Raw genomic sequence first — 13,527 nt, forward strand, 5'->3', positions numbered from 1 at the left:
TATTTTCTCCAGAAGGCAGACCTGTACTAGCTTCACAACTGTCAAAGACCCATCTCTTTGGAAGAATTCCTTTATACACTAATGCTTTACAGCAAGTCATATATGACTACCACCCAGCTAAGTTAAGCAGTACTGAATAAAGTTACCATAAGAAGCACATAATCAAAATGCATCATAACAGGACTTCTCAACAGGGCTTTTTGTGAAGAAAATAGTGGGGTTTTTTTCAGGAGGAAAAAAGGGGGATTTTATTCACGTTTTGAACTGTTATGTCTGAAGTACTTACATGAATATAACATATTTGGAAGTTTTTTGATACTAGAAATATTAGATTTTGAGATCATTTGGGATGACCTCATTCATGGCTTTCACACATGTAAGTAATACAGCTATGAGAAACTCAAATTAGTAAATCTTTTCTACGATACCATCACTTGCATGCTACTTCAAAGTATGTGTGTATATAAAAATTAAATATACATACTCATTCACACCACCACCATTTGAAAATAGGTTTGTTTGTTTAGCATTGTAATAACACAATTGATTCTGATTTCAGAAGTGGAACAAAGCATTAAATGACCTATATCACAGTGGCAATCTAGAGCGGTTTCATGGTATACAACAAAAGCATCAAGAGTCCACTTTTTGTCACATTCCAGTGTGCAAATACTACACTCAAAGGAAATTTTTCTTCAGCTCTCATCTGTGGCAAAAATTGAACCGTTTTTTCATGGATTTATTTTATTCTGATTGTTTTGTGATCACTTTTACTGCTCCATAGAGACCAACAATTTTGAAATTGCTCAGCAATTACAGTGGTTTTTGAGCAACTGCAATTTTAAACTCTTCGTTTGTAGTACCAAATGCATTTTAATGGGTCAAACTTTAATATTTAAAAAATGATCCATAAATCCACCTACATACATTTTTTGACCCAGAATGCTATTACTGCCATTTAACTTAAACTACTTTTTCTCTTTTAACATACACATGTTTTACTTAGGTTCAAAGTTGTGCAAATTGCAACATGACAGCATTAATAACTCAAAAGCAAAAAGTTCAAGCTTTGATTCGTCAGCATTAAAGTTTCCTTTAACACTGGAAAAATACATGCATCTTGGAAAAAGGGAATTGTGAGTATTGTTTTCATTGGCTTTTGTGAAGAAACTAGTTACAACTGACTGGTTCACAGTTCTTACTATTCCAGGGGAACTGTGTGTTGTCATGGCTGGGCTTATGGAGAATTAGTATTCAAGTTGAAATATAAAAGGCCTGCGAACACAAGACATGTTCTAGCCAGATATACTGCATGGTACAAAACAGGAAAATTGTTGGCTAGGAATGTAAGAACCCATAAAGGACATTGGTGAAGGGTTGGGCCGCAAAAGGTAATCTGTAATACTTTAAAATGCAATTACGGTCAGGGAAGTCATAATGAGTCAAAAATGACATCATCTTCTTCAGCGTGTTAGCTTCCAATGCATATTAAGACTTCAGTCTGCTGATTTTAATGACAAAAACCAGTTTTTACTCCTATTAGCACTGCAGAGCCATGAAAGATTGGGAGCTAGTTTCTATTCTGTTGCATGCATCAACACCATTAACAGTTCTGACTGCAGAATCTTTATCACTGACGTTGACAAACAAGCCAGAAGGAGCCCAGATTTTGTTTCCAAAATTATTTTGGTTATGAAAAAACATTTCCTTGTAAACTGAGCTAATTTCATTAGGATTCATTAATAGACAATACAAGTACTACGAGACATCATTTTCAATAATTACAATTAAAAATTCTTGCAAAGAGTGTCCTTTTCAGTCTAAATAACTTAGGCCCATATACTTCCCCTGGTGTGCAGTACAGGTGAGAAAAAACCAGGGTAGACCCATTCAGAGAGGGCAAGCAACTAAGTAAGATGTGTGGGATCCACGAAAGTATTCAGACACCTAAACCCCAGACTCAGGCACCCAAGCCCCTGTGTTAGGCACCTAAGTCCCAGTTGTAGCTTTGCTGCAAGCCACAAAACTCTCACCAAACCTCTAGACACCTCCCAGGTCAGTGCCCTAACGACAGGTCTATAGAGTCATTCTCTCTGGACCAATGACTATTCAACTGTGGATACAAACTTAAATAGCGCATCCACCTGGAAGGGAGGAAACCCCTCGTCTAGACCCCCTGCTCCATCAACTATCATTATTTATCCACAGCGGACCAGCTTCAACAGGAGAGATTCTGGAAATTATAAGATATGCCCCTCCACCTGCGGCTGTCTTGTGTGGAGTGAGATAGGTGCCTAACTCATTTCTGCAATAAACACCTTAGGCGCCTAAACTGCCTGATGCCAGGCAGTAGGTGGCCGTTTGTGCATCACTAAGCAGAGCTAAGCTTCTATCTTCAAGAGAGGGGAGGGGCTTAGCCAATAAGAGGTGCTAAGGAGAGGGGGGTGTGCTATCTTAGGTGGCTCCTCACCTAGTGGGCTTGCTTCTGAGGATCCCATTCTTGCTCCTCTCCCCATTCATTGCATTGGGAGCCTAGGTGCCTAACTCGGCCTTGCAGATCACAGTGTTGTTCCTGAATTTTCTAGGGGCCTAAAAGATAGGATGCCATGATGCTCACCATTGCAACACCTAAGTCCCTTTGTGAATCCTTCTTAGTTACACTGCTCCCGCTGACTGAATTCATGGAAGAAGTTAGTAGCGTTGGGATTGGGGGAGAGGAAAGGAGTAGAGGTGAGACAGGAACAAGCTGGGGTAGAAAGCCTGTTCCTCCAATACTGCAGGCCGCTCTTCAAGAAATCTTGCAAAGAGGGAATTCTGTCTGAGAATATAGGGTAACAGAGGCTGGGAGCATGGGAAGGAGAATACGCAGATTCAGCGGTCCCTGTGTAAATTTTTGTACACAAGGGGATAATACAGGCTATTTTTAATGAAATAAAAATATCACCTATTCTCATTGTAACAAGTAAAGATACAAAAAAAAGAACGCAAATTTTAGATATGGGCAACTAAATATCAAATCTAAATTCTGCATCTGTGTGCTCAAATAGATAGGCAGGCCCATGAAATGACATTTACATTTCTACGTGATAATCTAAATGCTCATGCATCGTGTAGCCATTTGTAGACTGGGCTTCACCTACTTTATGCATGATCTCGTAGCATATTGCTCAGTTGCTGTAAAATCAGGCAGCCAGTAGAGGGAGCAAAAGTAAATAAAAGCATATTGTCAAAACTGTGACAATATCAATGAGGCTCCTAATGAGAAAGTACAGCAAAGCCATTACAGAAAAGCAGATGAGGAGAAACATTCTTTACCAAATGGAAGATGACAAATCTAGCAAGAAAAGAGTATTTTCCAGCTTCTGAGAGGGATTAGTAACAGGTAGTAAAAGTTTCTGGGTTAAATTCAATCCTGGTGTAACTAGGGGCAATTCCACTGACCTCAGTGGAGTTCTGCCTGGGCTAAATTTGATACTAAAAAGCTATAATGTACCAAATATAATAATACTTTTTATGTTTGTAAATGCTTTTCATTTGAAGAGCTCTAAATACTTTATAAATTAGTACTGTATTACTATTACAATTTTCCAGGTGGGAAAATTGAGGCTTATAGAAGTTAAATTACATGCCCAAGGTCACAAAGTAAATTAGTAGCAGAGTTGGGTACAAACCCAAGAGATTACATTCCCTGTCCCACCTTGCTACAGCCAGTAGACCACACTCTTCCTCAAGCTGCAATGTCCCTTAATGGCTAGGAAAATCCTCCTAGGTCATCAACCTTACTCTTTAAAAAACCTGACAAAATACTCATTCTTGTTCATCATAAAATAAATGCACAGAGATTACATTTCTGTTTGGTATTTGTGGCTCACGGATATTAAAAAGCTGAGGTGATATATTCTAAACTCAAGGCAAAAGGCATTAGCATCACCAATGCCAGCTGCTAGAAGAAAGAAATCATTACACAGAGGCTCTCCAAAGATGCTCTTTCCTCCAAATACCTGCAACAACATTTTGCAGGAATATTTCAGAGCAACAGTTTAACTGTAATTACAAAGACCTGAATGGTAATCAAAATATTATTATTTCACTCAAGTATTATCATTATGTAGGACAAAGATACTAGGCCCCTCACAAACATTTGTCCTGTGAAGTATTTCCCCATCTCCAGTTACTCTTCCTCTAGTTCAAAACTCCATGCATTTCTGTCAATATTATTAACTAAAATGAGAATATGAAACAAATTAAATGTGACCATCTGTAGGGATACATTAAGGCAGGATCTAAACCACACAGTCAGAGAGAGGGATCCTAGAGGGAACACAGTCAAAGATGGAGTAGCAGACAACAGCCCAGTGTCCATCTCACTGCTGCCAGCTTGTTGTCTCTTATGGAAGGAAGCTCAGAGGCTCCAGATTAGGAAAAAACCTAGAATCCATCCACAGGGAGATAGGAGTGGGAGGGAAAATCCATATTATCTGAGAAGGTGATGGGAGGCATGGTTCTTAAATATTGATAAGTCCTGATTTCATTTAGCTTTGAATTAATCTCTGACGGTATAATTGTGCAACAAGTTAATGTTATTTAATATTTGTATTGCAGTAGTGTCCAAAGGCCCCACTGTGCATCAAGACCCCTTTGTGCAAAGCATTAGGTGCCATGCAAAGACCCTGACCCTGCTCCAAAGGACTTATATATTGAACATATGTACAGTCAATGTGTTGCCTTGAAGCAGGGCTGCTAAACAGGAAGTCCCATAGGTTTCATTCCTGGCTCTTCCATTGACTAGCTGTGTGACTTTCCACAAGTTGCTTCACCTCTCAGTGCCTCAGTCTTCCCATTTGTAAACTGGAGATAACAATTTCACAGAAATGTTCTGACAATTAAATTAGGTCATGCCTGAAAAGCAACCACCGTATATTGATTCACCAGTAATAGTGACACAGGGCCCTTCAACCCCTCTCCCAGCACAGAGGTTGCCCAAGTGGCGGCATCGCACAGTCCCTCTTCCCCTCAGAAGAGATAGCAACCCAGCACCCCCATATATCGCATAGGAGTCCCCCCACCAGCAACATGGATCCCCTCAACACTACCCCTGACAGCAACGGAGACCCCTCACCCCCCACAGAGCCCCACCCCACAGCGACACGGACCCCTCACCCCCACGGAACCCCACCCCACAGCGACACGGACCCCTCGCCGACACGGAACCCCCACCCCACAGCGACACGGACCCCTCACCCCCACGGAACCCCATCCCACAGCGACACGGACCCCTCACCCCCACGGAACCCCACCCCACAGCGACACGGACCCCTCACCGACACGGAACCCCCACCCCACAGCGACACGGACCCCTCACCCCCACGGAACCCCATCCCACAGCGACACGGACCCCTCACCGACACGGAACCCCCACCCCACAGCGACACGGACCCCTCACCCCCCACAGCAACACAGATCCTTCGCCCCCCCACCCCACAGCGACACGGATCCCTCGCTCCCACAGAACCCCCACCCCACAGCAACACGGACCCCTCACTCCCCACAGAGCCCCCACCATAGCGACACGGACCCCTCGCCCCTACCCCACAGCGACACGGACCCCTCGCCCCCACGGAGCCTCCACCCCACAGCGACACGGACCCCTCACTCCCCACAGAACCCCCCCCACAACGACACGGACCCCTCGTCCCCACGGAGCCTCCACCCCAGAGCGACACGGACCCCTCACTCCCCACAGAGCCCCCACCCCACAGCAACACGGACCCCTCACTCCCCACAGAGCCCCCACCATAGCGACACGGACTCCTCGCCCGCCCCCCCCCCACAGCGACACGGACCCCTCGCCCCCACAGAACCCCCACCCCAGAGCGACACGGACCCCTCGCCCCCACGGAGCCCCCCCAGCCAGAGCGACACGGACCCCTCGCCCCCAGAGCCACACGGTGGTAACGTGGATCCCTCCCGCCCCGTGGTAGCACTGACCGGCTCCCCAGGTGCTCCCCGAGCCCAGAGGTAACGGACACACAGAGGCTCTTCACCAGGCTGCCCGCGGGAGGGGGACGCGGCATCCCTCCGCTGCCTGGGGGGACTAGGGAAAGGGAACGAAATGGATCGGTCACGCGGCGCTCTACTACCTACACCTAAAGATTCATTGGGGGACCAGACAGAGGCAGCAGAGCGTCGAGCCCCATGATAAGAAATCACGTGACGCGCTAGGCCCCCCCCCCTCCTCGCCAAGTCTGAGATCGCCTCTCTCGTGGGGAGAGCGGCGGGCATGCGCCGTGTGGCCTGTGTGAGGGGCCAGGTGGCGCGAGCGGGGTGGTGGGGCCCTCCTGTGAGGGAGCCCGGATGATTACGCCGAGCAGCCCGAGCGTCTCCTAGGCTCGCTGCCGGCTCAGGGCTGCACAGACGGGGCCCGGCCCTGGTGCTTCCGGGGGGTGCCGGGCAGGCTCCGCCCCCTGCAGCAGTATGGGGCGGGGGATGTGGTACTTTCTGCAGCAGCAGCCGCCTTGGGTTATGGCACTTTGGGGCGCCCTTGGCCCATTAGTTTTTGTCAAGGGCCAAATTTCTTGGTCAAGGTCCGGACTCCTGAGAAAATAATAATAAAAAAATGAAAATAAAATAAAAATAATTAAAGTAAATGAAGATCTGGCAGTCTGGGTTGGACCCGGGGTCTCCCTCTTGACTACCCCTGCTTTGGGGTATACATAAGTTATGTCCGTGTCATTTACAACAATCAGAAGGGGGCCCTGGGGGGGAGGAAGAGATTCCTTGTTTCTCCAGCAACCTGACACCCTAATTTTACCTCTTACAGTTTACAGCCTGATGTATGGACCATCATCTCATACCCCCGGTAATGCTATTTTAAAATCCACTTTCTAACACATGGTTGTGAGGACTGAAGGTAAATAAAACTGCTTAAAATCCAGTGGGGAAGTTAGTTACCCATTATCACGTTGCAAGAGGAAAGCTTGATTTTTTTCCCCTTTCCGTAGAAATAAAGACATGAGCTCCTGCCAAAGATACCAGAGTAAAACAAACAGTCACAGGGATGAATCCATTATTAGTTGGCAGTATCATTCGCGGATGGTGTAGTTGGGTGGGAAAAGCTTTGTTTTGTGATCCTCTGTGTTGTTTCCTTTTACAAACCAAATTCACTCCAACATCTAAAGTAAATAAATTAACAGTTTGAGAACAATAAGGTTATCCGAGGCCAAAGTGAGGAAATAAGGGCTGTGTGCAGCTGCTTGGTGCTTCTGCACAAAGCAGGCTGTCCAAGGTTTCTCAAAATTGTCTAGTGATTTTGGGATGACCCATTTGAAAGACCTAAAACAGATCCAGTGTTTCAGAAAGAGCTGAGCACCTGCCTTCTGAAAATTAGGCTTCTTTAAGGTGTCTCACCCCTAACCCTAAATCACTTTTAAAAATCTTGGCTACAGTCTTTCCAGGTCTGATTTTTCAAGCCAGCTTCCCAATTTGGAGTTTGCACATAATTTTGTGAGCAGTCAGCTTTCAAAATCTGTCACTCTGTGTATTTACCTTTTAATCAGTCACTGATGGCTCAAAATACACAAGCAACCACTATACTCAGGGTAGTTTTCTAGAGCTATATCTCTTATGGCCAAGAATTATAAAATAATACTTAGCACTCATATAGTGTTTTGCTGACAGTCATCCCTTTAAATACATCATCCCTGTAAATAGTAGAATCACAATTTTACAAAGAGAAGAATTGAGGCAAAAGAAGTGAAGTGGCTTGCCCTAAACTGAAGGAATCACTATCAAAGAGAGAATTAGAACTCTGGATTAGCTGGCTCCTTTTCATGGACTCAGGATAATAAGACCACACAGGAGGTCAAGGTCTCAGAAAGCTTGATTGAGAGGTCATTTTGAAAGTACTTCTATCACAGTGATGGGCACAACAGAAAGCCCTGAAGGAGATAGAATTCAGAGTACTGTACACTCTATTAAAGGCACATTGCCAAAGTTATTAGACCAAGAATTAACCTACCAGACAGACATCTTCGTAAATGTTTTCATAAATCTGCAACTATTCTCTTCTAAAGGTCTGTCTAGTAGAAGCATTGTTAAAGGTTCTGTGTGTTCCGTTAATTCTGAAGTGTCCACATGCAGATATTTTATTCTTTAAGTCCTTGCTGATGCCTGGCCACAACACTGACTGGTTGGCCAGTTCACAGCATTTAGTTAATCCTTGATATCCTTCATGGATGAGGTTTAGGATTTCTCCTCTCATTTCATTTGGAATTATGATGCAATTGCCGGTAATCATGAGTCCATTTGACTCAATTGTCTACACACCGCAGAGTAGTCTCTTGTCTCTTCCTTAGTGTCCTTTAGATACATTGGCCAGCAGCCTTCCTGAAGTTGCATGTTTGTCAAGGTTTTTTTTGTTGCTGGTGTAATCTCTCATATTTAGCAATTGGGTTAAATGACATTAACCTTAGCAATAGACTTTGGCATCCCAGTGCTGCTTGATCCAGGTCTCTTCTGTTGATGCGGGTTACAAACGATTTCTGGTCTGTTATCAGCGTAAATGAAGCCAGTTCACGCAAAGATCTGAAAAAGTTCTCACATGCCCATAAGCTTGCTTGGCACTCCTTTTTAATCTGTGAATATCATTTTTCTGCTTCTATGGGTGCGCGAGAGCAAAATGCAACTGGCTTCCACTCAGAGCCATGTTGTTGCAACAATACACAACCTAGGCCATAGCTGCTTTACCCTGTACTGACCATTGTGGGTTTATTCTTAATTTGGCCTTCAGAGCCAAGATGTGCTGGGCTTTAACAGTTCATTCAGTGTACAAAGGACTTATAGAAGTCAACCAAGGTAATTTACCATCCCCAATATATATCTTGGTTCTGGTACATTAGTTGGTGCATTCAGTTCTCTAATTGCTTTGACTTTCTTCAGTTAAAGATGGAATCAGTCCTATTTGTTGTCTGTCCCAAAAATTCAATTTGGGGTAGACAGAAAATGGATTTTTCCTTGTTTACCTTCAGTCCAGACTGACTGACTAGATTTAGGAATACTGTCCATGAAAACTACAACTTCATTTATGTTCATCAACAGTTCTGCCATCTTTCTTTGGAAAATTTCAGGTGCTTTGGTAATCCCAGAAAGTAATATTCAAAAGCAAAATGTCCCAAAGGATGTGATAAATGTAGTCAGTTTAGCACATTCTTTGGATAAAGGAATTTGGCAGAATTTACACAAGGCATCCAACTTGGAGAATAATATAGCTCCTTTCACTTTGGGGAGGAAGTCATCCAGTGTTGGGAGGTTATATTTTTCTCTCACAACTGCTTCATTAAGTCTTTTAAGATCCACACAGATTTTTATTTTTCCAATTTTCTTTATAACTGGTATCATTGGCACATATCATACTGTTGGCTCAGAGATTTTCTTGATTATGCCAATCCACTCCATTCTTTTTAACTTAGTTTCCACTTTATGACATAACGGGCTAGGAATTCTGTGAGTTGTATCTACAGTAAATGATTCAGCATTGTCTCTTAAGGTTATTTGTACTGGATCTCCTTTCAAAAATCCAGTATCACCTTCTGTTTGCAACTGTTGTTGCTTTTTTCCTTCTGTTTCTGTTCTTAGTTTACTCCTGACACCATGTCATGTACTTCTGTACCAGATATGGACTGGTCACAGAGCTTGCTTATACACTCCAGCTGTGTTCATCATAACATAAGCCCTGGTCTACACTAGGACTTTAGGTCGAATTTAGCAGCGTTAAATCGATTTAAACCTGCACCCGTCCACACAATGAAGCCCTTTATTTCGACTTAAAGGGCTCTTAAAATCGATTTCCTTACTCCACCCCGACAAGTGGATTAGCGCTTAAATCGACGTTGCCGGCTCGAATTTGGGGTACTGTGGACACAATTCGATGGTATTGGCCTCCGGGAGCTATCCCAGAGTGCTCCATTCTGACCGCTCTGGACAGCGCTCTCAACTCAGATGCACTGGCCAGGTAGACAGGAAAAGAACCGCGAACTTCTGAATCTCATTTCCTGTTTGGCCAGCGTGGCAAGCTGCAGGTGACCATGCAGAGCTCATCAGCAGAGGTGACCATGATGGAGTCCCAGAATCGCAAAAGAGCTCCAGCATGGACTGAACGGGAGGTACGGGATCTGATCGCTGTTTGGGGAGAGGAATCCGTGCTATCAGAACTCCGTTCCAGTTTTCGAAATGCCAAAACCTTTCTGAAAATCTCCCAGGGCATGAAGGACAGAGGCCATAACAGGGACCCGAAGCAGTGCCGCGTGAAACTGAAGGAGCTGAGGCAAGCCTACCAGAAAACCAGAGAGGCGAACAGCCGCTCTGGGTCAGAGCCCCAAACATGCCGCTTCTATGATGAGCTGCATGCCATTTTAGGGGGTTCAGCCACCACTACCCCAGCCGTGTTGTTTGACTCCTTCAATGGAGATGGAGGCAATACAGAAGTAGGTTTTGGGGACGAAGAAGATGATGAGGAGGAGGTTGTAGATAGCTCACAGCAAGCAAGCGGAGAAACCGGTTTTCCCGACAGCCAGGAACTGTTTCTCACCCTAGACCTGGAGCCAGTACCCCCCGAACCCACCCAAGGCTGCCTCCTGGACTCAGCAGGCGGAGAAGGGACCTCTGGTGAGTGTACCTTTTAAAATGCTATACATGGTTTAAAAGCAAGCATGTGAAAGGATTACTTTGCCCTGGCATTTGCGGTTCTGCCTTTGCAAAAGGTTTCTGGGGAGGGCAGCCTTATTTCGTCCTTCATGGTAGGACACTTTACCACTCCAGGCCAGCAACACGTACTGGGGAATCACTGTAGAACAAAGCATTGCAGTGTATGTTTGCTGGCATTCAACCAAAATCCGTTCACGCGGTGGGAGGAGGCAAAATGCGACCTTGTAACGAAAGCACATGTGCTATGTATGTAATGTTAACAGCAAGGTTTACCCTGAAAGAGTGTAGCGACTGTTTTATAAAATGTGTCTTTTTAAATACCGCTGTCCCTTTTTTTTTCTCCACCAGCTGCATGTGTTTCAATGATCACAGGATCTTCTCCTTCCCAGAGGCTAGTGAAGCTTAGAAAGAAAAAAAAACGCACTCGCGATGAAATGTTCTCCGAGCTCATGCTGTCCTCCCACACTGACAGAGCACAGACGAATGCGTGGAGGCAAATAATGTCAGAGTGCAGGAAAGCACAAAATGACCGGGAGGAGAGGTGGAGGGCTGAAGAGAGTAAGTGGCGGGCTGAAGAGAGTAAGTGGCGGGCTGAAGACAGGGCTGAAGCTCAAATGTGGCGGCAGCGTGATGAGAGGAGGCAGGATTCAATGCTGAGGCTGCTGCAGGACCAAACCAGTATGCTCCAGTGTATGGTTGAGCTGCAGCAAAGGCAGCTGGAGCACAGACTGCCACTGCAGCCCCTCTGTAACCAACCGCCCTCCTCCCCAAGTTCCATAGCCTCCACACCCAGACGCCCAAGAACGCGGTGGGGGGGCCTCCGGCCAACCAGCCACTCCCCCACAGAGGATTGCCCAAAAAAAAGAAGGCTGTCATTCAATAAATTTTAAAGTTGTAAACTTTTAAAGTGCTGTGCTTAAAGTGCTGTGTGGCATTTTCCTTCCCTCCTCCACCACCCCTCCTGGGATACCTTGGTAGTCATCCCCCTATTTGTGTGATGAATGAATAACGAATGCATGACTGTGAAGCAGCAATGACTTTATTGGCTCTGCAAGCAATGATTAAAGGGAGGAGGGGAGGTTGGTTAGCTTACAGGGAAATAGAGTGAACCAAGGGGTGGGGGGGTTCATCAAGGAGAAACAAACAGAACTTTCACACCGTAGCCTGGCCAGTCATGAAACTGTTTTTCAAAGCTTCTCTGATGCGTACCGCGCCCTCCTGTGCTCTTCTAACCGCCCTGGTGTCTGGCTGCGCGTAACCAGCAGCCAGGCGATTTGCCTCAACCTCCCACCCCGCCATAAACGTCTCCCCCTTACTCTCACAGATATTGTGGAGCACACAGCAAGCAGTAATAACAGTGGGAATATTGGTTTCGCTGAGGTCTAAGCGAGTCAATAAACTGCGCCAGCGCGCCTTTAAACGTCCAAATGCACATTCTACCACCATTCTGCACTTGCTCAGCTTGTAGTTGAACAGCTCCTGACCACTGTCCAGGCTGCCTGTGTACGGCTTCATGAGCCAGGGCATTAAGGGGTAGGCTGGGTCCCCAAGGATACATATAGGCATTTCAACATCCCCAACAGTTATTTTCTGGTCTGGGAATAAAGTCCCTTCCTGCAGCTTTTGAAACAGACCAGAGTTCCTGAAGATGCGAGCATCATGCACCTTTCCCGGCCATCCCACGTTGATGTTGGTGAAACGTCCCTTGTGATCCACCAGAGCTTGCAGCACTATTGAAAAGTACCCCTTGCGGTTTATGTACTCGGCGGCTTGGTGCTCCGGTGCCAAGATAGGGATATGGGTTCCATCTATAGCCCCACCACAGTTAGGGAATCCCATTGCAGCAAAGCCATCCACTATGACCTGCACATTTCCCAGGGTCACTACCCTTGATATCAGCAGATCTTTGATTGCGTGGGCTACTTGCATCACAGCAGCCCCCACAGTAGATTTGCCCACTCCAAATTGATTCCCAACTGACCGGTAGCTGTCTGGCGTTGCAAGCTTCCACAGGGCTATCGCCACTCGCTTCTCAACTGTGAGGGCTGCTCTCATCTTGGTATTCATGCGCTTCAGGACAGGGGAAAGCAAGTCACAAAGTTCCATGAAAGTGCCCTTACGCATGCGAAAGTTTCGTAGCCACTGGGAATCGTCCCAGACCTGCAACACTATGCGGTCCCACCAGTCTGTGCTTGTTTCCCGAGCCCAGAATCGGCGTTCCACAGCATGAACCTGCCCCATTAGCACCATGATGCATGCATTGTCAGGGCCCATGCTTTCAGAGAAATCTGTGTCCATGTCCTGATCACTCACGGGACCGCGCTGACGTCGCCTCCTCGCCCGGTATCGCGTTGCCATGTTCTGGTGCTGCATATACTGCTGAATAATGCGTGTGGTGGTTAATGTGCTCCTAATTGCCAAAGTGAGCTGAGCGGGCTCCATGCTTGCCGTGGTATGGCGTCCGCACAGAAAAAAGGCGCGGAACGATTGTCTGCCGTTGCTCTGACGGAGGGAGGGGCGACTGACGACACGGCTTACAGGGTTGGCTTCAGGGAGCTAAAATCAACAAAGGGGGTGCCTGTACATCAAGGAGTATTTCAGGCAGGACTGCACGGAGGGTTCCAATAAGAAATGGTGCACCTAAGTTATCGTTGTTATTGGAACAAGGAGGTTAGCCTGGCCTCTGATTGATACATGGCTAGATTTACCTCGCTGCACCTTCTCTGTAAGTGACTGCAGTGTGATCTAGAAGAATGAGTCCCCTAGACAGGGGAGGGGGGGAAGCAAATGAGTACAAAACAAATCTGGTCTATTTCTTGTTTTGAC

At 46.0% G+C, this 13,527-nt stretch overlaps 1 protein-coding gene across 6 annotated transcripts in view; it reads right to left on the bottom strand.

Moving 5' to 3' along the window:
• GNB1L (G protein subunit beta 1 like) overlaps window positions 1-6,108 on the bottom strand; it is a 56,810-nt gene extending 50,702 nt beyond the window's left edge. For 4 of the 6 annotated variants that reach the window (XR_012665069.1, XM_048822088.2, XM_048822086.2 and 1 more), the window contains exon 1: window positions 5,989-6,107. Coding sequence is in view for 3 of the 6 variants with exons in the window: in XM_048822088.2 (XP_048678045.1) it covers window positions 5,989-6,074 (86 nt within the window). In the remaining 3 variants the exon portion in view is untranslated. Of the gene's footprint in view, window positions 1-5,988 lie in introns of all 6 variants that reach the window. The other 2 variants (XM_048822089.2, XM_048822090.2) reach the window with 2 other exon arrangements.
• Window positions 6,109-13,527: the final 7,419 nt, after the last annotated feature.

The sequence above is a fragment of the Caretta caretta genome, chromosome 15 (assembly GCF_965140235.1).
Source record: "Caretta caretta isolate rCarCar2 chromosome 15, rCarCar1.hap1, whole genome shotgun sequence".
Lineage (NCBI taxonomy): Eukaryota > Metazoa > Chordata > Testudines > Cheloniidae > Caretta > Caretta caretta.